Source organism: Neolamprologus multifasciatus, chromosome 8 (genome assembly GCF_963576455.1).
Source record: "Neolamprologus multifasciatus chromosome 8, fNeoMul1.2, whole genome shotgun sequence".
NCBI classification, from domain to species: domain Eukaryota; kingdom Metazoa; phylum Chordata; class Actinopteri; order Cichliformes; family Cichlidae; genus Neolamprologus; species Neolamprologus multifasciatus.
Genome location: NC_140446.1, coordinates 20,464,249 through 20,489,259, shown reverse-complemented (window position 1 = coordinate 20,489,259; position 25,011 = coordinate 20,464,249). Strand labels below are relative to the sequence as shown.

Sequence of the window (25,011 nt, the reverse complement as noted above, 5' to 3'; positions counted from 1 at the left end):
GGTTATGTATACTTTTGTTGTTAAAATCTTAAGTACTGAATGCTTTTTATATTTTTAGTAGTGTGTCACACAAACAGCAAATATTGTCAAAAAAAAGGAAGAAATCTTTGGGGGTGCTTTGATTCATTTTGAATGGGCTAAAATCGCCCCTGCTTTAAACGCTGCTGCACTCTCTCCGCATTCGATATATGATCCATTGTTGATCTGCGCACAGCTGTTGTCACCAGTGTCACACTCGCTTACATCACTGTCATGAGACATTCTGGCAAAAAAATCACGGTTTTAGTAACGCAGTAACGCAGCGTTCCTACGGGAAAGTAACCGTAATCTAATTACAGTTTTTTGCAATAGTAATCCCTTACTTTACTCGTTACTTGAAAAAAGTAATCGGATTACAGTAACTCGTTACAAGTAACTGCCCCTCTCTGATTGACAGTGAGGAGAGCAGCATAAACAGTGAAATAGAAAGTGCAAGCAAGATAAATAAAGTACATTTAAAAAATATAATCTTAAAATTAAATGTATGTATGTTTGTTTGTTTGTTTATTCCAATTGTAATTTACAACAAATCCCCAGCTGTGCACACAATTCATCGCCCAACAGAAAATGAAATAAACAAAGTAGTATCTAGTATACTGAAAAACAAGTATATGGTACTCTCCTTAGAATGAAGAACAGCCTGTTACTGGTCATTTTGCGATTATGGTTGTTTTTACTTACAAATCCTATAAAATGCATGGTTTGGGATTTTGAAGTTGTTATTTTTTATTAGTTTAGTTTTTATTATAACCTTTGCAAGAGTGAAATCCGCTCTCATATTTCCCCACGTTACAGTCTAAAAACATAAAAGCACTAACGAGATCCTTTATTTGGCCTCTATTCGGCATCCAGCCCCCCAGTGTGATATAAGATATAAATATAAGCATGTGTAAAATTAAAATAAATACAAAGGGAAAACGTAAACTTTGCTTCAGTGGGCCTTTATTTCTTTTTTGAGGTGATCCACAACATATTGAAACAGGCGTTAGATCTCCTTCTGGCTTCCAGATGCAGACGGATCTACATTTTAGTGGTACTGCCTTCCGAGAGCGGACACCACCACGGCCAAGAACTTCTGGAAGGTAGCCTGAATCTCCGGGGTGAAAGCGGAACCCATTTTTCCAGCAACAACAATGGTCAGGCAGTCAGAAAACAGCTGCATGGAGAAAGAAAAAAAGGCATGAGAAAATGTCGTGTTTGCATTAAAAAGAAGAAGAAGAAAGGCGGGTTCTGAGGTTTACCTTGAAGTTGTCGGGGTCGACGTGCAGCTTCTCTGAGTGTAGGACGCTCAGCTCGGCGTAGGTGGCTTTAATGTTGTCCATGTTCTTCAGAGCGCGGTCCAGACCGTGGAGCACTTTGATTCCGTGGGCAGCAACTTGAGGGTTGTTGCTGATGGCTTCGGCGTTGTAGAGGTTACCGAAGGAGGCGAAATACCTCTGAGTCCAGGGGTAAACGATCAGACACCTGCAAGGGAGAAACACACGTGAGTTTGGCCCCAGAGCACGTCATAGGAAGGCTTGTCCTCTTGCAGATGTGTTCCTTACCTGACCAGAGTCTTGGGCCCAATGTCGTTATAGTCCAGGTTGGAAAAGATGTTGTTGATGATGCTGCGTTCGGTTTCGCTCCACTCAACCATGGTGGCGTTTGATTATGATTTTTTTCTTCAGGTTTGAAGGAAAAGGCTGAATAGTGCTTCACCAGACCCCCTGCATCTATTTAAATGCGTCGAAGCTCCCCCACCCTAAAAGAAGTCTGCTGTGATAGGCTGGAGATGATGCGCGTGAGATAAACTGCAGACTTCACCAGAAGTTTCTGGATTTGTTGATACGGTTTTGTTATTCGTGTCCTGCACAATTTTAGCAAAGCCAAAAACAAAATTTCAATTAGCGCAGTTATTGTGCGGCCAAAGATCCCAAAGCCCAATACTTTATGCGCAAAATATTCCCAATATTTATAATGTACATATTCTATTACAGTTATTTCAAATGCAGTCCTCAAGTCTCTGATAATTCTTATTATTATTTTTTATTTATTTATTTATTTATTCATTTATTCAGCTATTATTAGCTGAATCCTGAGTTGCTGTTGATTTTTTTTATTTTATTTTATTTTATTTTATTTTATTTTATTTTATTTTATTTTATTTTGCTTTTAAACAAATCACACAGAGGATAAAATTCATAAAATGTAAAATAGGCCTTTTGAAAATTATCTGTCAACATTGATCAAAGTGCGTCCCCCACTTTTTAAAAATCTAAATAAAGTGTGTATATATTTTTAAATGTGAATTCTGATTTTTTTTTTAAATATGGAAATTCATAATTCGTCTGTATCTGCCTGATATTATACAAATAAAGGTTCAACAACTTCACATCTTCACAAAAATATCAACATTATATAGAAATATAAGTAAAAAGGCTAAAGATTTATGCGGAGAAAAATGAAAGAATTTATTTATTTATTTATTTAGTCTTTATTTGTCTTTATTTTAAATGTGAGGAATGGTTGCCAAGCAGCTTGAGAGTGTTTGACGCTCTTTAAGTTATATCTCGTAAACCACACCGGTGTTATCTGCAGCAGCGAAGCCCCTCCACCCAAACCCCCCTGCGCCCAAAGATGCATGTGTTTTGATTAAGAACACTTGAGCTGGCTGATAAAGGCCGTCTGCTCTATTTTCTACCACTGATAGGAACTTATTTTATGGCCCGAGCCAAAAAATAAAAAAAAATGCTGAATTAAAAAATTAAATCTGATAAATCTGAGAAAGCTTTAAACAGCTTCAATTTGATAAGAAGAGCTGTTTTTTAATCTTGTATTTTTAGTATATCCTAGATCCACAGAGTGTACTTGCATATATTATAGAATTTTGCGCTCTTTTCTGTAAGTGCGTAATGTGCATGCACGCATTTTTGTAACTCCCACCTGCATCCATAAAAGACCCACATTCTTTGCGATCACGAAATCTGTTTTTTTTTTTTACAAATAGATCATTTTCTTATACTTATACTGTACTTCATTGGTAAAATTGTTTAAATGATGATCACATCACGAAAAAAATATATATTTATATATTTTTTTATTGATTGATTTAAGTAGTACGAATCGAATCGAATTGTTTTCTAAATATTCAAAATGATCATCATTATTATTACTACTAGGCTACTATTACTATAATTTACTTCGTTCAGGCCTCAGTAAAGCTGGAAGTAATAGAAAAATGTGTTCAGTTTTATGAATCAATCAGTTTTATTGGCATTAATTTTACAGCAACTCCTTAGACACGAGTTCACTCATTGTTTTTAGAACTGTAGACTTTCTGCATAGATATCACTCCGCCTGAGATGTTCTCCGCTCATCAGTCATCAGGGGACCATGTGCTTCACCTCTAACTTCTCACAAACTTGCAAAGCAAAAAATGTGGTTACGTTGCACTTTTGGTATCCTACACGAAAAAATGCTGAGTGTTTTTGCAAATTCACACCCAAGATGTCACCAGCAGATATCACCCTCTGCGTTGGCCTAAAGCCAAACAAGTTTCTATCAGGTCCGGTGAATGAGTCCTATCTGCGTCACAGCTTGCGGTTTGGTATCAGATGCCGTGGGTGTGACCGAGGGGGGAACTGAATTTAAGCAGAGCTCCTCGCCGGGTAGCATCATCAGAGAGAAAGAGACAACCAATCCAACATGAGTCTGAGTGAGAAAGACAAGGCTGCCGTCAAGGCACTCTGGGCCAAGGTCTCCAAGTCTATGGATACCTTTGGAGGCGAAGCTTTGGGCAGGTAAGGCTGTATAGGCACTTCTTTATTGAATTCAGTTCAATTGAATTTTATTCATACAGCGCCAAATTACAGCAACAGTCGCCTCAAATATTTAAATACGCTTCAAATTAACATGACTTCGACTACTTAAAACAAGCTCGTGCTCCAGGTGAGGCTCGAACTCACAACCTCGGCATCACTCTGCAGGCTACTGTCTTATAAGTACCACGCGCTGACCGATTGCGCCACTGGAGCTTGTGACCCACCATGTTCATCTCTGCTTTCACAGGATGCTCCTCGTGTATCCGCAAACCAAGACTTACTTCTCCCACTGGCCGGACCTGAGTCTCGGTTCTAACCCCGTGATGGTTCACGGAAAGCTGATCTTGGGTGGAGTCACTGAGGCCGTGTCCAAGATTGACAACCTGAGAGGCGGCCTGCTGGAACTGAGCGAGCTGCACGCCTTCAAGCTGAGGGTGGATCCATCTAACTTCAAGGTAAGACGCGGATCATGTGCATATGCGATTTCAGTTATAAACAGAGGTTATTGTCTATTCCTATTTCACGCACGGTTAATTTATGTAACAAAGTAATCCAATGTATTGAAAAGATTGTTTTTAAGAAGATCGAGTTTATTTATGTTTGTTAGCATTTGTACTAACAAACAGTCTGTTTATTAAAAGCGATTTCTGCCGAGCAAACTTCATATGTGGTGTAAACTGTTTCCTCTCTCTGCAGATCCTGGCTCACACCATTATGGTGGTGATCGCCACTATGTTCCCTAAAGATTTCACCCCGGAAGCTCATGTCGCCTTCGACAAATTCTTGGCCGCCTTGGCCCTGGGTCTCTCTGAGAAATACCGTTGAGATGTCGGAAGTGAAAAGCGCAGTTTGTGACCATTAAAATCATGGTTGGAAAACGAAAATAAAGCATGCCGCCAAAAATAATCCTGCTCTGTGTGTGTGTGTTTTTCTTTTTTTAAATATCACACTGTGTCGTTTCACACCTGCACACGTGACACTGCAGAAAAAAGTCCCAATAAAGAGTTTAGATTAAATGGCAGTGTTCTTTTTTTATGGGGAAGAACTGAGAAAAAATGATTTTATGTATTTTTCTTGATTTATTTTATACTAAACAACAATCCATAGATTACAAATTGCCATGGAATAACAGCATCAAAAAGAAATATCCAAAAGTATGCCCTTTTTTAAATATATGGAGTGAAAGACAAAGCTTATGGATATATTGAATCCTGCACCACAGCTGTAAATGGAGTCATTTCATTATGATTCGGAGTTTATCATCACCCAGAATGATCCTGCAAAAACAGGAAGAGACAGTGACACTGGTGTATCATTCCTGTGGTTTCATTTAGTAATCCAGTTATGTGTAACTTCTCTTACCTGACCAAAGCAGCGGCCACAAGACCTCCCCCAATGGGACCGACCCAGTACACCCAGTGGTAAGTCCAGTAACCGGTCACCACAGCTGGACCAAAAGCCCTGGCAGGATTTAGACACGTTCCTGATATATCACCCCTGCACATAAGTGATAAAGTTAAACAAGAGGAAAAACAAGTTTTTAAATCATTTACTTAAGCACAAGATAAAATCCTGCTTAAGTAGGCCAATAGTGCAAAACACTTTAGAATATGCCTAAAGCACCAAAAGCAATCAGACCAGGATATCATATATTTTTACAATATTATTAATGGCTCAAAGTTTTTGATTCATTAATATATAAAGGTGAACAACACTAGAGGGCAATTTCAAGCCAATAGCACAAGTCATCTTCAAGTGCAGGATCTACCATGGATCGCACTACCAGAAGGCAACATTGCAGAAGTTGAGGACAGCTACAAGTACCTGGGAATCCCACAGGCAAATAGCAAGAACAAGATCCAGGCTATCAAATTAATATCACCGCCCTGCCCGTGATCAGGTAAAATGGTAAATGTTCTGTATTTGTATAGCGCTTTACTAGTCCCTAAGGACCCCAAAGCACTTCACACATTCAGTCATCCACACACTGGTGATGGCAGCTACATTGTAGCCACAGCTGCCCTGGGGCACACCGACAGAGGCGAGGCTGCCGAACACTGGCGCCACCAGGCCCTCTGACCACCACCAGTAGGCAATGGGTGAAGTGTCTTGCCCAAGGACCGAGACTAGTCTCGAACCAGCAACCTTTCGATTACAAGGCAAACTCCCAACTCTTGAGCCATGATCGCCCCGCAGGTACACTGCTAGGATAATAAGCTGGCCACTGACATCAAGACAAGGAAGCTCATGACCATGCATGGAAGATTTCACCCTAAATCCAGCACCTTGAGACTGTACACTAAGCAGAAAGAAGGAGGCCAGGGGCTAGTGAGTGTCTGAACCACTATCCAGAAGGAGACGATGAACTACAGTGAGTACATGAGGAAGATGACCATAACTGACTGCCTGTCCAGCAGGGCCCTGCGTCTCACCCTGCCAAGACATTGATTATGACCGTACAGCCCACCAGGAAAGGAGCCAGTGGGGTTTTCGTCCTGGTATTGACGGCCACCAGCAGCACCACCAAAGTTATCAGGCAGGTCATGGCCACCTCTCCGAATATGGCTCGTGACAGCTGGCTGTCTGACTTGAGGATAGTAAACGCTGCTCCCGTGGCATTGATGAAGCGTTCTGGAGGGGTCATCAGCTATGAAACAGTACAGTTGTGGTGAAAATTTCACAGGATACTCAAACATGCATCCGTTTAGAAGATGTGAAGGTGCTGAACCTTCAACTGACCTTGGCCATTCCAGCTCCCACCACTCCTCCAATCAGCTGGCAGACAATATAGAGCCCCGCCATCATCAGGTCCATGCCTCCACACAGGTAGATGGCAACAGTGAAGGGAGGGTTAAAGTGAGAGCCACTGGGAGGAGGCAAAGGAGCAACAAAGACAAAGTTGAGAACAAACTGAGCTAACTCCACTCAAATCTGGTAAATGTCTACATGGTAAACCTTTAACCCAGAGTTATCAAACATAAGGCCCAGGGGCCAGAATGGGCCAGCAAAGACTCCTGATAAAGACCTCCCCGTGAACTCTCATGCTACTTCAAAGTAAAACAAGGTGATAGATTAACAGTGAAATGACAGAAAAGTTTTTTTCCGTCATATATTGTAAAAAATTCTTTTTGTTACAGTGAAGCCACAGTCAAATGAATGAAATGAATGAATGAAATAAATAAATCTATGCATTAACAAAAAATGGTCTGTTTTATAATTACAGGATAGTTTGGGCGATGACCTATAAGAAATTGTTATTTGTTATGTGATTTTACACATTTAATTCAAACAATTTAACCCCAAATAGTTATGCCGACAGATTTCTTGCATTTTCTGCAGTGACGCGCTGTCGAAACTGACCTTCCTTTTCTTATATAAAGACATCATAAATGTGTCATATGTGGCACGCTACGTCAAATCCCTGCTTTACCCTCTAGATATTTTTAAATTGATTTATTTGCATTAATCATACATACACTGCCTCATTTATCTACAAAAGATATCCTGAAAAGATTTAAGGTAGGTAAATGAACTTTATCTTTAACCTTCAAGTGACCAAGGTTAAAGTTTGACATAAATGATATTCAAACAAACAATCCAACAGCTAAAACATAAATGCCAACGTTTGACTTAATAAATAACTTTACCTGATTTTATCCATGACAGCCACCAGCACGGCTACAGCCAGACCGTGCACCAGGGCTGGCTGTAGCCGTCCAGCTTCTGGTACGTTCTCGATCACAGACACACAGCCGATGAAAACAAAGAACAAGGTCCCCACAATTTCAGCCAAGCAGGGCTGGTACAATCTCTCGTATTTGTTAGGCCGAGGTTTCAACACGGGTTTAGTCTTCATAGGCTCCATTAGAGCAGAATCGCCCATTTCAATTTGCTCCTCGCCCATTGTCGCTCCTTATTTGCTTGCACCTGCAGCTGGCTTCTCTGTACTCGGACCAGTGTGTCGAAGTGCCAAAGGTGCTGCAAGGTGTTGGGGTTTATTAATAATCATCCCCCATATCCTGCACACTGCAAACATATTGCATCACTGGTCATAAAAGCATAAAGAATGAATTATTGAGCCATATAAATGTTCTTCACACCTGTTCAGCCATGCTTGGCAGTGTTTGAAGGAGTGCACTTAAGTGACATCTTTAAAAAAAATAAAACATAAAACGCATAAAACATAATGATGCATGAGGGAGGGGTGGAGGTCACAAGTTCCAGAGTTAAAGTATTCTTCTGTCATAACAATCATTGTCTTTGCTTTATTTGCATCCCCTGCCAAACCTAAAGCAATCGCCAAGCGTCTATATAGATAAGCTAGATTAGAGACTTTGCAGAAAGTTATGGTCCAGGGTAAGTGGATTTTACACTCTTGGATAACAACACTGAACTTTAGATTATGTCAGACTAATTACATCCTAAACTAAGATAAGCATGCATGTACCGAAACATATTCATATTATTTAATAGACAAATGGCATCAAAGAGGCCAAACGTCGCAAAGAACAAAGAGAAAAGAGCGGTCAGAATCGTGCATCTGACCGTGAATCAAAATCTTGTTTCTCACTTGTGGATGAGATCAAATTTATAACACAAGCAGCTCAGCCAGTGCAAATGCAGCAGGAAATAATCAAACAGTGTCATATGACAATATATCAACCACTGGGACATTTTCTTTTTCGGCAAATCTTCTTTTTTTCATATGTGTGACATTTTTTTAGTGTTTATGCACTGCTGCAAGTACTTTGATACTTTCCCTCTATTGACCCTGAGACGAGACGGATTCAATAAAAAGAACTGAGAAAGTAAGTAAGTAAAAATATTATTTATATAGCACCTTTCAGGACAAAGATCACAAAGTGCTTCACGAGAAAAAAAATAATGTCGGGTCTGTGCAGTTTTGAGTTTGTTTTGTATTTTTGTTTCCTTATATTGTTGGAAATATGTTAAGTTCTTGTGTTGCCACTAGTAGTTAGGATTTCATTCTCGTTTTACTACTTTTATAACATTTATAAGTCTTCTCTTGTCTTCAGTGTCAATATGTTGTGTTTCTTGTCTGCGTGTTACAGGTTATCAAGCTTCTGTGTCACGTCTTCATTTCTCTGTTTCCTGTTTTATTTTGAAAGTCTCTTGTTTCTTTGTTCAATGTGTTTAGTTACACATTAGTGTAATGCGTTTACTTTTCCCCTGTGAGGTAGTTATGTTCATTTGTGTCAGCTGTTTCTACTTCCTCTGATCACCTCCTGTGTGTATTTAATCTGGGGGGTTTTTTCATCCATTCCTTGTCAGGTCATCTGTTGTTTCTTGCCATGTTTCCAAGTTTCTTGTCCAGGTTCGTTTAGGTTCATGTCAGGGTTCTTCATGTTGTTTTTTAGTTCTCCCAGTTTAGGTTAATGTTTAGTTTTGTATCAGTTTGCCTTACCTTTTGTTCTGCTTCTGAATACTGTGACAAATACCAGGGCATTTAAAACAAAGACAAAAAATTAACCAAATGCAATTCCAAAAAGATGAGTTTTTAGTTGTTGTTGTTTTTTTAAAGAGACTACTGAGGCCACAGATCTCAAGCTCACAGGAAGAGAGTTCCATAATGTGGGGGCCACAGTGGCAAAAGCTCTGTCTCCCTGAGTTCTCAGCCTTGTTTGCTGTATAACAGGGGTGGGCAACTCCAGGCCTCAAGTGCCAGTGTCCTGCAGATTTTAGATGTGTCCAATTCAAATTTTTAAATGACCTCCTCAACATGTCTTGAAGTTCTCCAGAGGCCTGGTAATGAACTCATCATTTGATTCAGGTGTGTTGACCCGGGGTGATATCTAAAACCTGCAGGACACCGGCCCTCGAGGCCTGGAGTTTCCCAACCCTGCTGTATAACAAATAGGCCCTGATCACATGACCTCACGGACCTGCTAGGGACACAGGGCTGTAGAAGTTCAATAATCTAAGCTGGTGCTTGTCCATGAAGAGCTCTAAAAGTCAGAACCAGAATCTTAAAATGGAGCCAATGGAACAGAATTAGCAATGGTGTGGCCTTGCTGCAGCGTTTTGAACAACCTGCAGATGTTCCAGGGAGTTTTTGCTTAGACTTATAAATAATCAATTACAGTAGTCCAAATGGGATGAAATGAATGCATGTGTAGCAACCTCCAGTTCAGTATGTGACACAATAGGACTTAGTAAGTTAGATTTCTTGATTGTTTCATTGATTGATTGATTGACTAAAGCTTTCTTACAAAAACACTAGAAGGTGTTGCGACCCAACTTGTTTTCCTTGAAGTTTACTATTTCTGTTAATTCGTACAACCTGTTTCTTCAATCTTATCACCTCTCACAGTGAGGTTAGATAAGATTATGAGATAGGGATTAAAAGATTATAGTGATAAGATTGTACTATAATGTTATGTGTATTATACAACACATCTATTGACGGCATTCTTCAACGGAGTAATTGTACATCCACCTTTTTCCTATCTTAAATCCAGTACTGTGCAAATGTCTCATTTCTTTATATCTTTCTTTATATCTTTCTCCCAAGGACAGACTTTATTGTTTTTTGGTCTGGAAGTTCTCCAGGCTTCCTAAAGGTCTTACAAAGTTTTTCTTGGACATTGAATGCTTTTTCACTCACTTTTAGTCAACTGCTTGTACCAGAGCATTTTCAGAGAAAACCAGAGCCACTTAACACTGACTTGTGAGTCGTGATTTATTTAACCATTTAAAAAAGCACATAACTCAAGGGATGAACCAGTGTTGGGTCTTCACATAAAACACAAGTTAGCAAATAACCTATTTTATATCTTTAGGCACTTTGCTAATAGCAACCTGTTGAAAAACGCATCATTTATTCCTTCCAAAAGGTTGATTCTCCTTATCTGGACGTAGCATTTTCAACATAGCGTAGCGCAACATAGCATTTTCAGCGTAGCGCATGCTATGTCCAGATGAACAGAATCAAACCTTTTGGGATTTACTTACCTGGATGATTGAGCATGCATCAAGACATCATTTATTTCTATTTGTACAGTTAAATGATGCTGACATGGTTTGACGGGCATAAAATTGTAGTTTTGCTCCACGAAGCTGATTACCAAAGAGCTATTAGCTAAAAGCCTGACATATCTCAGCAAAACAAGAAGTGGCAGGCTAAAACCTAAAAAACAATCAACAGTAGGGGAACAGTATCTGAAAGTCATGTCCTTAAGACTTGACATGTCCTTAAGGCCTGTTCACTGAAGCCTCATCAGAAATGGTCTCTGTGGAAGACTAGCTGTTAAGAAGCTGTTCTTAAGGAAGGCTAAGGCATGCTCGCTTACACGAGAACTGGACTGAAAAACGGCGGGAACGGGTTTTATGGTGTGTTGAATTGAGATGAGAATGTTTTGGCTTAAACTCTCAAGCAGGTCAGGAGAGAGGTACAACAGCAGTGTTTACAGCCATCTGTAAAACAGGTGGAGGCTCTGTCATGGTTTGGAGAGCCAGTGGTGTTGAGGATCTTGTCAACATTGATGGAATTATGAAGACAGACAAGAACAGTCAGATTTTGATCTGCCACGCAGTAACATGTTTAAGGCATCTGATTGGCAAAGGCTTCATTTATTAGCATCACACCACCACTGCAGCAAAAGCATACGTGTATAGAAACACACACAGTGGACACTATCAGTCATGGGCTGGTCTACTTAGGCAGAGAATAAAAGCACTACATAACAAGCAGTCCTTTTACTTTCAAACTCAACAGAATTGTACAAGCTAGGTTTTTTCCTTATATTCTGTCTTTCCACATGTGTTAGCACGTTTCAATAATTCCCCGACGAGATTTACAATGAGTGACTCAAGACTTTTGTTCATTTTGATTATGAAATTTTCACTTGCAACCAAGTATTTTGTCTTAAAAAAAAAAAAAAGAATCTACGTTTCAAGTCTCATTGGATCGAAGTACACCAGTTTATGATTCTAATCTGCCTTTATATTTTAAGCCACTGGCCTGTCCTTGTACTGTCATTTAAGTAATAAAACTATTAAAATACTCCTTACCATGTGGGACTTTGATTCAAACAAATACAAAAGACTCAAGTAAGTAGTGCAGAGAGCAGACAGTGTGAGCGTTTGGAAGAAACTTTTATTGTTAAATATGCCTGGACTTTTTCCAGCCCAACAATAGAAGCCAACAGTTATGGTGGATATCTGTGGGCACACATTCTTCACATGTTGCTGAGAAATGTATGACCATCCGAATGGAAAAGATGCCAAGATACCCATCAACTGGTTGTGGTCTCTGCAGTCCTCTTTAATGAATTAGGCCTTCACTTTAGCACAACTCGAGTTTTATGGTCACCGATCAACAACCTGCGAAAAAAGATCATCTTTACTGGTTGTTTCCATCACATTTATTATCCATTTATTGTCATGACCTTTCATTCATCTAAGAAAAATTTGCTAAAATGCACATGATGTGGTACAAAGCCACTGTGTGCTTTTTACACATATTCTATCTTTTGTAGGATGTGTGTATTCTGAATACACAGATTCTTCAAAGAGGCATAATCTAAATAGAAACAACATTAGAGAGACTTAATGTAACTGCAAAGTGTGTCTCATAAGACCCCAGGAGTTCCAGTGTTGGGTCTATAAATGGTTAAGAAGGATATAATACTTAAGCATTATGATTGGCCTTGCAGAAGTAACTAATAATAAATAAATAACACCTACCGAAATACTAAGAGTATTTAAAAAGGTGAACGTAATATTGTGGCTGACTATCGTACTTGAGCTGACTTGCCACCCACTTTCATCCCAACAATAGTACTGCAATGCTACATGAATATGGCCTTTTTTACGAGGAACTACAAATCTATACTAGACATATGTGAAATGTGCACGTTTGGCTTTTGGATGCAAAAGCAAATAACATGTCCTGAATCTTTACCTGATGATGCTGACAGTTAGCAGTGCACCAGCAACGGGTCCAACCCAGAAGACCCAGTGATTGTCCCAGTGGTTGGCAGCCATGGCAGGACCAAAGGCACGGGCAGGGTTCATGCAAGCTCCAGACAAAGTCCCTCTGAAATAACAGTCATGACAAACCAACACGTTAATACAGCTGGAGATCAGGGATGCAGATCAGCAGCACACTTCTCATGCAAGAAAAACAGGATATACAAGCAATGAGATAATGGTCCACATGCTTGTGCATGACATAAAGACTAATTTAAAAGGGAAACTTGACGAAGTTAATAAACTCATGAGGATATATTAGAGGAACAGAGATTAACCTGTTCCAGTGGTTCTCAGACCTTTGCTGCCATGCCTTGCTTTATGAGCTGAAAGAAGTTCACACCCTACATCTTTTAATTTGTATCAGTGATTTAAGTAAAAAAAAAAAAAAGTTTAATTTTAGTAAAGTAAAAAGATGATGTAGTAGCAGTAGCACACTCTTGTTTATTTTCCCTAAAAAAAAAAATCATATTATCAAATCATACTAGTTTCACTTTCATTTCCCCTCATTAGCAACACCCCCTAAGGTGGCACTGCCCCACAGTGTGAGACCCCCATGGGCTATAATAAGAACCAGTATTTTTAGGTTCTGCCATTTTGACTTTTATTTTTTCTCCTTTTCAGTACTTATTACAAAAGTCAGCCAAAAGCAGGACAAAATAAACAAGTAGACCTTTTTTTATTATTATTATTATTTTAAATCTGAAACCACGGCTCCTATCATGGCCCTAATAGTGATCAGAGTCTAGCTCCCAGTGATTCCTCCTAAGATTCTTACCCAGCAAGTATGTTGGCAGCCACAGTGAGGCCAATGCAAAAAGGAACCCAGTCTGTTTGGGTTTTCCTGTTGACGGCCCCCAGACACACCACCATGGTGAGGATCAGGGTCAACAACATTTCTACCAGGGTGGCTCTACCAGCGTCAGCAGAGACCGCTTTAAAGGCTCCTCCGAGGGAAGCAGTATAGTTATTAGAGGGATACACTGCCTAAAAGCAGAACAAGTAGAACACATAGGATATAACATGACTGGAACCGTAACTCTTTTTTCAGTAAATCAAAATATCATTTAATGATCTTAAATTACAATCTTGTATGGTAAATGTTTTTGGCTCAATCTGGATAAGGTCAAGTCAATGATGTTATCAATCTTGATGTCAAAGTGCTGCTTGGTAAGTAATCAGAAATCACAATTCTGAACTGTCATAGTGTGTCATCCATATTTATACACAGTAAGTCAAAAACATTGGGTTCAATGATGTCAAAATGATGACATACCTTGTAAATTCACATTTTACATGACAAAACATTAGAGTCATGCCAGAATAAACAAACGCTGACTTACTCAAAACTAAGATCAAAGTAAAAATAATGAAATAATGAAAATTCAAGTCTTGAGAGCCCAGTTTTACTGATTTTTACAGATTTTAAAACATATCACTCCATCGGTTAATTAGTTAATTCATTAATTATTATTTCTGCATTGCAAGTTTTTTTTTTTCACTTTTACATTGAAATATAGAAATAACATAATTAAATGAAATATATAGTGATTTGCACAACTTACAGAAAACTATTTGTAACAAAATAAAACCCTAAACATAAATTGTTGACATCTTCTTACCACTGTCTAAAGGCCAGTGATTACAAAGAAAAACAGATTTTCCACATTGGTAGTGCATGAAATATCATTTTTTGCATTTTAGCATTTAGTTAAAAAAAAAATCAGCAATTAGACTGACGACAAAATTTAACATCTTGACTTATAATTAATTTGCGTATCTTTAGTATTTCATCTTTTATTTAGACTATATCTTACCTTTGACAAAAAAGCACCAACCACTCCTCCGGCCATCTGAGCTACGATGTAAGGTACGAGCAAAACCAGCTTCATCCCCCCGCACAGGTAGACGCTCAGCGACACTGCAGGATTAAAGTGTCCCCCGCTGCAAGAATTGGAATTCATTTTAGTCTATAAAGTGATCAAGCAGTCACAACTGTCCGTCAAAAATGGATGAATAGATGAAAAAGGATCAAAGAATAGAATGGGATGAATAGAGCATTTGAATAATGTGTTTACGTGTGTGCTACCTTTGTTGTATCAAACTGAGGCAATACAAATTGTGACAAAAAATGCATCAGAATATTTTTAAAAGGGTTTTTTTTTTTTTTGCTGTGGTTTCCAACACCTAGATGCTCTTTAAATTAAAGCAACTTCTACAAGTTAGGGCTTTTTACTCTAAGCACTAAATCCTAAAAATATCCATAAATTTGTTTTTTCTTTGCTTTTACACTAACCAAAATCCCCCCAAAAATTCTATTTTAATACTGTAAATACAAGAAGAAAAAACAGTATATAATAAATCTGTACCTGATTTGCCCAAACACTGTGATCAGCACTCCCAGGGCCAGTCCATGTGCCAGGGCAGGCTGGATGACACCCCCCGTTTCCACGTTCCCGATAACAGAGGCACACCCCACAAATACAAACAAGCAGGTACCCAACAGCTCAGCCAGACAGGGCTGCACGTACAGCTCATATTTGCATCGTATCTTACTTCTGTTGCTAATGTCTTTCTCCACCTTCGGCTCCCCCATTTCGGTTACTGTGAAAACCTCTGTCTTACTTTCTAGCCCTGACATGCTGTATTTGAAACCTTCTGCCCTGTGCTTGACTCCCTCCACTTCCACTGGTGGACTACAGTACGATCAGCATATTTTTCTGTATATAAGCCACACATATGATGATGCAAAAGGGAAATGCGTACGTCCATGCGTTTCCGCTGTGATGCCCCTCCTTCCTGCAATTTTTTATACTGCCAAAATATTTAAGATGAGCTTGTTAAATGATTAGTCTTGTCGTGGAACATCAAAGTAGTCAGGGTGAAGGTCCTGTTACACAATCACAATGTTTAGTTGTGGGGTTTTTTTTTATTGCTGAACCTAAGCTCATCAATAAGCCTACAGATACCAATACAAATAAATAAGTAACTTTTATGATCTATAAGGTCCCCTTAATAAAGTCATCAGTCAATGATACAACCCAAAGTCTACCTGCGCAATTAATGCGATCAAGAATTCTCAGAACTTATCGTAGTGTTCACTCCCAAGAATATCGCACGCACTCTGGATAAGCCAAGGCTTTAAACATAATCGTTCAGATATGACGTCCATAACAAAGTAGATAACTGACAGTTCAACGACATCTTACACAAAAGATTTTCTTTAATTATCTGCACTTGACTGATCATCAAATATAATCAATAACAAACTAATCTGTCACTTTCTCTCAGCTAGGGTCAACATTTTGCAGGTAAATGTAAAATTAACGAGCATTTGTATGCATTTCACTATTTATGGCATGCAAGTAATAATCTGATCAATAAATTAAATTAAAATGGCACATGAAAATCAGGAAAGCACAAATATGTAACATCTGGGATTCTTAATACATTCTTTCATCTCCATCACACAAGAGCAGATTTTGTTGACGTTTTGGACATGTTCACAATTCTCATCATGTCTTCGACACATACAGGGATATCAAGGATGCTTGTGAAACTGCATTTTGCTGATGCCGGGACTTTTCACACCGGAACGAATCCCAGATGAGGGGCTCGACAGAGAATTAATGACTTCCTCTTTCCTTAGGCCTCCTTTGACACGTCTTCTCCCGCTGTTGGTTTTGGCGGACACACACAAAAAGTGGCGCAATTTAATGCTCAAAACGCCAACTGAGAGAGACCTGCGGAAAGAGAACATGACCTGTTCTTGTTAATGGCCACAGCAGACATTCAAACTGATGAGCGGGGGATCTGAAAAACACGCACGAGTACGACAAAGTAAATACGCTGACAGTCAGTTTGTCACCATTGTAGTCAGAGAACATCCTGAAACATAGCGTCTGTCACTTTGATGTCCTCTCACAGCTTACGTATCCATTCATAAGGCTAACATTAAAGTGTGCATTACCCAGGTTAAGCTTATCCTTGGTGGCCCAGCAGATACTGTAGTGCTGAAGAAGTTGTTGCAACAGTTCCTTCTCATCCAAGAACTCCAGATGCTCAATTCTGAAAGAAATGAAAATCTACTCAAGACTTTGTCTTAAAATGTGACTTTTCATTTCAGGAAGCTACAGTCATGTAGACTGGGTTGTAAAATTCAGGTGTGTGTTAACACAATGCCACATTCTTCCCATGGTGAACTCACCACAGCGACAGATGGTGCAACGCTCAAAAGAGAGACAAATCAAGGTGTTGCAATGGCCCAATCAAAACTGACTCCTCAACTCTGAAATCCTGTGGCGGGACCTTAAAAAAAGCTAAACTGATAAACTGAAGCAACGCTGAATGATTTGCTCTTCTAGGTTTCAATAGATTGCTGCACTCAAAAAGCAATATAAAGTAATCGGGGGGGGGGGGGGGGGGGGGGGGGCGCGCAACAATCCTATAAATACCTTTCACCGAGGTTTTTTCCAGATGAATTCCTCATAGTAAAACTCCACAACATTCAATATACAATATTCTTGTTATCTCCAGTCAGAGAATCCATAAAAATGGACATCAATTATACTGTCAGGACTTCAAACTTTACTGGCCTTCACTGGCAGCTTTACTAGCACATAAAATGGTAACAGTCACAATTTAACTGGATTAAGATGAAGAAGCAAGACAAGAACCCGAGCAAGCCCACTCTACGCTCAGCGAGTATCAAACGTAACCACCAAAGCCTGACCTGTCGACAATAAGAAAACTGGAGATATAGATTAAGCTTAAAAGTTCTTTAATGAGCTAAAAATCACATAAAACTCAACTAATGTATATAAAGACTAGGGGTGCAACGATACACAAAATTCACGGTTCGGTTCGGTTTGATACTTTGGTGTCACGGTTTGATATTTTTTCGATACACAAAAAAATGTTCATGCCTTTTTATTAATTTGTCATTTATTACATTTTCACAGCACATTCTGCACCACCTCTCTGTGCGTTCATTTGTTTGAAGCCAGCTCACCTCCTGCAACCACTTTTCCGAGAATACGCGCATCTTTTGTGGTTTGGACTCCTGACATTTCTTTGGAGGTGGAGGAACACCAAAGTAATTGTCCATGAAACCATAAAGCTGCACTTTCTTTTTGCCTTATAGTCTGATTTGTCATAACTTTTCCGTTTTGTGGTAAGCTTTTCTTTGGCGGTCACTTCTTCACCCTGACCTGTCTTATTTGGCTCAGCAGAACTAAAATATATATCCTGCTGCTTTTACACAGGCACTCACATAATGCTCAGCGACTCTCTGCGCGATCAACCTCTCACATGTTTAAGCTGCGGGAGATTTCACTTGTCATGTTTGCATAGTAAGCTAACGATTGATAAGACGATGTCAGAGGAATTGGTGCGCAAATTATCATCACTCACCAATCAGTGCTGTCGCTCTCTATACACAGTTCGCGCGATTGCAAAGTGAAAGCAAAAAACAAGCGCAAATTCAAACGCGATTTCAATATGTCACATATTGACAGTGGCTCACCGATGCCAATGACATAATTACCCAGCTACATTTCCGAAAGAATGCAAAAGCATTGACATATATTTTTCCTTCCTACGATAGGCCGACGAGCAGAGCAGGGCAGCCCGACTGGAAAAATCGCTAGCCCCGGGACGTCGGGCTAGCGATTTTGCGAGCCCTGTATCTGATTGAGGAATCACTCATCTTTGGAAAAGAGTTTATTACAGAGAAATGTCTCTTTCCAAAATAAAAGTTATACTATACGCTTCTTCTGGGCTATATTCTCAGCAGCATATTAAACATATCAGGTCCCCATAAGGAGAATCATGTGCTAACGGCTGTCTAAATGACTCGGGTAAAGTTTGTATGCGTGCTTGTTGTTTTTGTCTGCTTCCACTTGTCTTTGCACTAGGATACTATCGGGTAAATGTGCAGTCATATTCGTCGTGTTCCCACTAGTGCTGTCAGCCTTAATCTGAAATGAGGTTAACGCCACAACACGGCAAATCTCCGTTAACGAGCTACCGCGGATTGCCCGGTGTGTGGGGCTGGACAGCGTCAACACATTAACGAGCTAACTGCGCTAACACACTAGTTCCCACTCATGTAATTGAGCATTACGTGGCACATCTGACATACTGTTTTACTTTAGTCCATGACGCGCTTACCTTCAGGGTCATACGTCACATGAAGACCAAAATAGTTCCAGACGCCAGATCTGAATGAGGGTGGGGGAGGTTCAATTTGCCATGTTGCAACGAGCTTACCTTCTGTCTGCTAGCTTGCCCTGTGCTCAGTGAATCTGTGTTCGACTACTCCGCCTAGGCTGCACTGTCGAGCGCAGATCCACTGAGCGCTCAACACAGACAGCACCGTCAGAAGGAAAGTTGATAAAATAAATTAAAAATGTTGTATTGTTCGATACATATGCGTACCGAACCGAAAGCACTGTATCGAACGGTTCAATATCGATACGAGTATCGTTGCACCCCTAATAAAGACATAAGACATAATTAAGTGAAACAATTTTAAAAACATTTCCATATTAAAAAAACAGATAAAGATGAATTTATAGCTGAAAATTAGGGGAAAAAAATGTGGAACATTTGATTTGCTAAATATATATTTGCTTACTTAATCCAGTGTAAATGTATAATGGTAAAATAAGGATGTGAAAGCACTGTGGGAAAAGAGCAGAGAGGTAGAGAAAGGGGAAGGATTTGAAATAAAAGAGTGTTTTAATGAGTCAGCAAGGTCAAGAGTTCATGGACGACAAGAAGCGAATTTCGGGTAAATGGCCTTGGAAATTTACCAAAATGTGTAAGTCATGACTCTGCCACGGCATTCACTTGTAATTCACTTGTAATATTCATATCGGAAAAGTGAAAAGGGTTATAAACATTTAAAGAATTCAAGTTCAGAATCGTCTGCTTTAGCACAGCTGAGCTGCTTTATTTAAACAAGATAAATAAAGCAGCTATATGTTGATATGTTAGAGGACCTGAATACTGGGACTGAATTTAGGTCCCACTAGAAATCCCTCCACCATCCACACACAGGTGGAGATGGGGAAAAAAGACAGTAACGGAGAGCCCTTGCTGGTGCAGAGCCAGCACTCTGACAGTACTTTAGTGCATCATGACATAACTTAACCAAACATTACATGGAGTTACATAATAAGTGTTTGGGTAATTTCTACAGAAGCACAGACCAGATAGCAGATAAGCAGATATCCATCCTTCCATAGAGAAAGTATTTATATAGCCCCAAATAGCAACAACAGTTGCCTCAAGATGCTTGATACTGCCTGCATTACCTTGCCACATCATCCTGAGGGAGCATACTGTAGACCGTCATCATATCTAGAGCGTCAACGTGTTCCCAGCCGGTTTTCAGAAACCGATCCTTCTGCAAACGAAGACAAATTAATGTCTGCAAAACCTCCCAAAACAAAATAAATAATACAACCAGCAACGCAGTGTCATTTGTTACTGTACACAGCATCTCTTGAATGTTCAATTCAATTTTATATAAGGAGCTTTATTATTGTAAGGTTACAATAATAAAGAGAAAACCTCCAAAATCAGCCGACCCCATGTGAGCAAGTACTTGGCAACAGTGGGAAGGAAAAACTCCTTTTTAACAAGAGAAAAAAAACCTTCTCCAGGCTGAGTGAGGGGACTCAACTTGTTGGGGGGGTCTGTCTAAAACTTGACAGCTAGTTAACCTGCTCATAATAACTTACGATGTGTATTGATGCTAATAAACTCACTGATGAGATGGAGGTTACCTGAGAGTCCAGAGTCTGGCAGGCCTCCACCCCCGCCAGGGTGCACTGGCGACGCTGCAGGTTCTCGATCATCACTTGACCAAATCGATCACTCATGTTGACCTGGACACAAAGACAGCACACAAATCACATTTTGCTCCCTTGATAAAAACCTCCCTGTTACTCAGCTCCAATCTACACGAAGCATTTCAAATACTCAGTGTGTCGTACTTAGGTTGCAAACAGTCGACGACTAGAAAGGTACAAAAGAATTTGCAACTAATGCTTGGGAAAAAAAAACCAAGTACTTAATTATGAAGTTGTTAAATTTGTTTACCTGTTCATAGTTGATGAACATGGCAGTGTGAAAGGTTTCTGCTGCCCAGTGAACAAGGTTGGAGGAGTGAGATGGTGTCATGTAGACCAGCACACACTCTGACAGAAGCAATGTCGGTAACCTGGAGACGAGACCAGCACGTAAAAGAACATATCAAGAATGCACTTAGTGAGATCTCGGCAAAGACAAAACATTTATCCACATGCAGAAGAATATAATGTGCAGAAATGTCTTCATTTAATCCAGTGTAGTGGAAAAAAGTGAAGGTGCTCATATTCCTGTAATGCTGGTAGACAGGGGGGAAAACAGCTTCCTGTTCTTATGCAAGCTTTCAATAGTAAATTAGGCCAAAAAAAGAAAAGTTCCCAGCTATCTCGAAAAGGTCTGCTAGTCCTGCTGCAAAAATGTCCTTGTCTTATCTGTCTATGCCCTATTTTCATTCAATACAACTGGTAAAGTGATGCTACAGCTGAAATCTAAATATCAAGCAGCTGAAGGATAGAAGGTGGCTGTAAAGATTCCTCATAACAAAATGTATTAAAGTGGTGTCTAAGGTTGTAAAGGCAACCACAATAACTTAAAAATGAATAATCTATTATGAGGTACACAGTCATATAACAGACAGAACAGGAAACCATAAAAGCACACCACTGTCATGTTTTTAAGAAATTCGGTATGTTAAGGTTCTTTGTGGTTCATTTATAAAGCCAATTACTGTGTAAAATGGAAATGAAAAATTAAAAAGCAAATGATTTCCAAATCTCACAAACCCATATTTTATTCACAACAGAACACAGAAATGTCACAGTGAGAAAATGTACCATTTTAAGAAAAACATTTTTTGATGGCAGTAACATCAAAAAGTTCAGAAAATCTGTAGGAATCTCTGTGCGCAAGGGACGAGAATGTACATTTTGCACATCAGGCTCCCCAATTGCTCAGTGACCTCATGGTTCTACTAAGAGTTTTGGGCTCCTAAAGCACAGGAAGTGCAAGACACAATTTTCTAAACTCTTATTTCAAACATTTTTTTCTACAGATCTTAAACGGGATCCTGCATAATTTTAAAAGTAGACAAAAGCTCATTTGTAATAAGCCATAAATAATCTACAGTGCTGTGTAAAATATTTCTTTTAAAATGTATTTATTTTAGATATGTGTCACACTTGCATGTTTCAGAAATGCAATTTTTAAATGATCATTTCTAAAGGGAAAAAACTTTTGCTTGCGTTTCTCGCTGGCTCTTTTTGTGTGTGTTGCAGAGTTGTATGTGTTATGTACCTGTAAATGCAGTGGCGTGTGGCATACAAATAAACACTATAATATAAATAAACTACAACTATGGCGGTTACAATGAATCTTCCATGTCATATTTCGCAATAGAACAAATTAACGCTCAGATCTGCTGTTCATAAGTCATGCTAGCTCCCCGAGTTAGCATGTTTAGCAGAATGTAAGCAAAACCATGACTAAGCATACAGTCGCATTTTAAGTCTGACTGAGTTTTAGTGTTTCATACTCAACCGTGCCTTATGGGCGTGGCATACAAGCTGCAGAAGGTTGACATTCCATCTGCTTTACAGCCACACACATCAGTAGGGTGCCCCTTGTTATCTTCAGCTACTTACACACAACAAAGAGATAAGCTGCAATTCTTGAGGCCCTGGGCGAAAACAAATTACAACTGATAGAGAGCTGTAAAAGGTACTAATAAAGTGGAATGATAGGGAGCTATTTTAAAATAGATTTTTCCATTTAAGAGATAAAATACAAAAATGTATAACACATACTCTGGGTTAAGTTGAAACTTTTTCAGTTTTTCATCCAAACTGGCGATGTCTCTGAGGTCCGCCCCAATGATACAGTAACGATCTGATTCGAGGCTGTGGGCATCTGGAGAAAGACAGAACCACAGTTAGAAAGAGTTGGAGTCATATAATTGGTATTTATAGCCACTGAAGCATCATCTGGATACCAAAATAACTGCATCAGTTACTGCGTACCTAGCAGTAAGGAGTCTGTTGAGTGGGTTTCGATGATGGGTTTGGACAGAGGTGGTTTTGTCCTAATCAAAGAAAGTAAAGTAATAATTAAAACAGAATATCAGCAGTAAATAAGTATTCAGGTGTTTTACATACAAACTAGCAGAAATGTTCAGTTCCAAAGTGTTAAAAATGTATTTATACATTATAAATATACATGTATGTAGCTTTTAGTGTATTTTTCAACTCAAATTCCCTGTTAGTAAATTAGTTAATGTGGCGTTTAAATTTTTCTTACAGGCTGATTTGTTTTGCAAATACAGTTACAATGTTACTCCAGCCCTTTTGTGGCCCAGCTGTAAATGATCTTTTTTATGAAACAAGAGGCTCTAGCTCCCTCTATGGATTGCTCCTCTACATTACAGTCACCAAAGAAACCAATATAAACATGACATTCACTTTCCTTTCATTTAGTCATAATTAAATCCACAGAGGAGGTTATAAGAGCCATTCTGTATGCAAATATCATTGAATGAGGCTCGCTTCTAAAAAAAAAAAAATCACAGATCCAGGTATTTGATTCTTGCATGTATGCACAAAAGGTTCAGCCTTGGGTGATCTTGTTATATATTTAATGGATATAAATTAAGATAATTAAACCTAAAACGATGACTAATATGCAAGTTCAAACTTAGAATTTTAAAGACTGGAATACAGCAGAAAAATCACATTGTCTTACTTTATATTGTGTATTTTCCTTGCCACAACAGTTGGAAAGTCAACTTCAAAGAACTTCCGTGGCATGAGGTTTTCATCCTATAACACATATAAACACACAAGATTAGCAGTAAGTTTTTTGAGGGCAAATAGAAGGAACTTGGATGCAGTCACGTCACAACATGAGACATGATTAAAGTCACAGATTAATGAAAATCAGATTTAGAGCACAGCGAAGGAAGCAAGCTCATTGTTTGCAAACCTTTAGCCTCCAAAATGTGGTATCCAGTCCAGCACCCAGGTTGATGACTTGACAGTCACACTGTGTTTTCCTTAGAAACGCATCGAGGTGGTGGTTCACTCCCTGCACACGGGCGTAGTAACCTGTCAAATCACATGAGACATGCAAAAGCTAGCTAAACTGTACAACAAGTGTTATGAGCTGCTTATATTTCACCAGCTTATGTGTTAAATTACAAATTATGAAATTATATTACAAATACTACACAGAGATTGTCCAACAAGTTATAAAAGGCCAAGTGCTTTTAAGGAAAGCTGCTTTATTACTTGCCTCTGTTGATTTCGGGGGCCTTTCGGTCTCCTACAGATCTTACAAAGTATTGGATATAAGGGTCCTTCCAGTAGCCTTTACTGGTAGCAAACCTATAACATAGATTTTATATACTACATGAAGCTGTGTCATACATTCAAAGCCAGATTACTTATTGGAATATTAAGTGGATGCTTATGATAGAAACCCACAAACAATACAACTAAACAGCCTCGTTGTGTCAACAACAACCAGAGAGGAGTTTCTGTATTTCGATGGTGTTGCTGTAAATAACGATAGCATTGAAATATCAGGGTAACTGACTCATGCAGAATAAGCTTTAGCCTTTGACTTCTTCGCCTTAAGTTACCTTTACTGACTCCAAATGATGCTGTTACCTTTTGCATGTGGTTGCATCGTCACACGTCGCCCTCACTGCTTCATCGGCAGTGTCCGTGTCTGTGAAGGGTTGCCGAGCTGCCATTGGTGATTCCCGTCCTGCTGCTCGTCCACCTGCTGGGCTCTGGTTACCTGCTACAAGCTAACTAGTAAAACTGCAGAGAAAACACCGCGAGCATAGTCGGGAGGCGGAAGTCCTGGTGAAAAACCTGCAAGTTACGAGATGGCAGAAATAATAACCGGTACGTAAAGAGGCTATAAATATCGCTGCCTATTTACAAACTACTTGGAGCTGAAAATGTATGAATAAACAACTGCCCGGAAGCAAATTATAATCACTTCCGGCTTGGGTTTGCTTTTCAGATTAAGAGTACTACAAGTGCTCTTATTTTGAAAAAGGAGGAAATAAACCTCAAGAGGTTAA

General features: G+C 39.3%; 5 protein-coding genes and 1 non-coding gene across 6 annotated transcripts; 1 reads left to right on the top strand and 5 right to left on the bottom strand.

Annotated features, from left to right (window-relative positions):
* Nucleotides 1–964: 964 nt before the first annotated feature.
* Nucleotides 965–1,742, bottom strand: hbbe2 (hemoglobin beta embryonic-2). The gene is made up of 3 exons (XM_085169462.1): nt 1,584–1,742; nt 1,281–1,503; nt 965–1,195 (listed from the first exon to the last, which is right to left on the bottom strand). The coding sequence occupies exons 1-3, from the start codon at nt 1,673–1,675 to the stop codon at nt 1,067–1,069; spliced, it is 444 nt and encodes a 147-aa protein (XP_085025588.1). The 5' UTR covers nt 1,676–1,742; the 3' UTR covers nt 965–1,066.
* A 1,916-nt stretch (nt 1,743–3,658) lies between these two features.
* Nucleotides 3,659–4,745, top strand: hbae5 (hemoglobin, alpha embryonic 5). Its single transcript, XM_085169463.1, has 3 exons — nt 3,659–3,818; nt 4,087–4,294; nt 4,536–4,745. The coding sequence occupies exons 1-3, from the start codon at nt 3,724–3,726 to the stop codon at nt 4,662–4,664; spliced, it is 432 nt and encodes a 143-aa protein (XP_085025589.1). The 5' UTR covers nt 3,659–3,723; the 3' UTR covers nt 4,665–4,745.
* Nucleotides 3,959–4,052, bottom strand: trnai-uau (transfer RNA isoleucine (anticodon UAU)). Its single transcript has 2 exons — nt 4,015–4,052; nt 3,959–3,994 (listed from the first exon to the last, which is right to left on the bottom strand). It is a non-coding gene; the product is annotated as a tRNA-Ile (tRNA).
* Nucleotides 4,746–4,823: 78 nt separating the features above from the next.
* Nucleotides 4,824–8,390, bottom strand: aqp8a.2 (aquaporin 8a, tandem duplicate 2). Its single transcript, XM_085169460.1, has 5 exons — nt 7,487–8,390; nt 6,579–6,705; nt 6,272–6,486; nt 5,202–5,336; nt 4,824–5,116 (listed from the first exon to the last, which is right to left on the bottom strand). Exons 1-5 carry the CDS (start codon nt 7,741–7,743, stop codon nt 5,074–5,076), a joined length of 777 nt encoding a protein of 258 aa, XP_085025586.1. The 5' UTR covers nt 7,744–8,390; the 3' UTR covers nt 4,824–5,073.
* Nucleotides 8,391–10,249: 1,859 nt separating this feature from the next.
* On the bottom strand, nt 10,250–15,816 carry aqp8a.1 (aquaporin 8a, tandem duplicate 1). Its single transcript, XM_085169459.1, has 5 exons — nt 15,200–15,816; nt 14,648–14,774; nt 13,609–13,817; nt 12,763–12,897; nt 10,250–12,182 (listed from the first exon to the last, which is right to left on the bottom strand). Exons 1-5 carry the CDS (start codon nt 15,469–15,471, stop codon nt 12,140–12,142), a joined length of 786 nt encoding a protein of 261 aa, XP_085025585.1. The 5' UTR covers nt 15,472–15,816; the 3' UTR covers nt 10,250–12,139.
* Nucleotides 15,817–16,035: 219 nt separating this feature from the next.
* On the bottom strand, nt 16,036–24,934 carry lcmt1 (leucine carboxyl methyltransferase 1). Its single transcript, XM_085169457.1, has 11 exons — nt 24,587–24,934; nt 24,210–24,301; nt 23,901–24,022; nt 23,661–23,737; nt 22,943–23,004; nt 22,730–22,832; nt 20,940–21,060; nt 20,624–20,725; nt 20,150–20,241; nt 16,801–16,898; nt 16,036–16,573 (listed from the first exon to the last, which is right to left on the bottom strand). The coding sequence occupies exons 1-11, from the start codon at nt 24,670–24,672 to the stop codon at nt 16,551–16,553; spliced, it is 978 nt and encodes a 325-aa protein (XP_085025583.1). The 5' UTR covers nt 24,673–24,934; the 3' UTR covers nt 16,036–16,550.
* Nucleotides 24,935–25,011: the final 77 nt, after the last annotated feature.

Bases quoted from the DNA above. Each gene is read 5' to 3' on its own strand.
- hbbe2 (XM_085169462.1), bottom strand. From the start codon at position 1,675: ATGGTTGAGTGGAGCGAAACCGAACGCAGCATCATCAACAACATCTTT. The intron at 1,504-1,583 runs GTAAGGAACACA...TCTCCCTTGCAG, and splicing joins GGGCCCAAGACTCTGGTCAG to GTGTCTGATCGTTTACCCCT. The intron at 1,196-1,280 runs GTAAACCTCAGA...TTCTCCATGCAG, and splicing joins TCGACCCCGACAACTTCAAG to CTGTTTTCTGACTGCCTGAC.
- hbae5 (XM_085169463.1), top strand. From the start codon at position 3,724: ATGAGTCTGAGTGAGAAAGACAAGGCTGCCGTCAAGGCACTCTGGGCC. The intron at 3,819-4,086 runs GTAAGGCTGTAT...CTGCTTTCACAG, and splicing joins GGAGGCGAAGCTTTGGGCAG to GATGCTCCTCGTGTATCCGC. The intron at 4,295-4,535 runs GTAAGACGCGGA...CTCTCTCTGCAG, and splicing joins TGGATCCATCTAACTTCAAG to ATCCTGGCTCACACCATTAT.
- aqp8a.2 (XM_085169460.1), bottom strand. From the start codon at position 7,743: ATGGGCGAGGAGCAAATTGAAATGGGCGATTCTGCTCTAATGGAGCCT. The intron at 6,706-7,486 runs GTAAAGTTATTT...GCCTCCTCCCAG, and splicing joins GCTGTCATGGATAAAATCAG to TGGCTCTCACTTTAACCCTC. The intron at 5,117-5,201 runs GTAAGAGAAGTT...CTGTTTTTGCAG, and splicing joins GTGGCCGCTGCTTTGGTCAG to GATCATTCTGGGTGATGATA.
- aqp8a.1 (XM_085169459.1), bottom strand. From the start codon at position 15,471: ATGTCAGGGCTAGAAAGTAAGACAGAGGTTTTCACAGTAACCGAAATG. The intron at 14,775-15,199 runs GTACAGATTTAT...CAATTCTTGCAG, and splicing joins ACAGTGTTTGGGCAAATCAG to CGGGGGACACTTTAATCCTG. The intron at 12,183-12,762 runs GTAAAGATTCAG...CTTTTTTCGCAG, and splicing joins CTAACTGTCAGCATCATCAG to GTTGTTGATCGGTGACCATA.
- lcmt1 (XM_085169457.1), bottom strand. From the start codon at position 24,672: ATGGCAGCTCGGCAACCCTTCACAGACACGGACACTGCCGATGAAGCA. The intron at 16,899-20,149 runs GTAATGCAGGCA...CATTTCTTTCAG, and splicing joins CCTCAGGATGATGTGGCAAG to AATTGAGCATCTGGAGTTCT. The intron at 16,574-16,800 runs GTAATGCACACT...CTCTTTCCGCAG, and splicing joins CAAGGATAAGCTTAACCTGG to GTCTCTCTCAGTTGGCGTTT.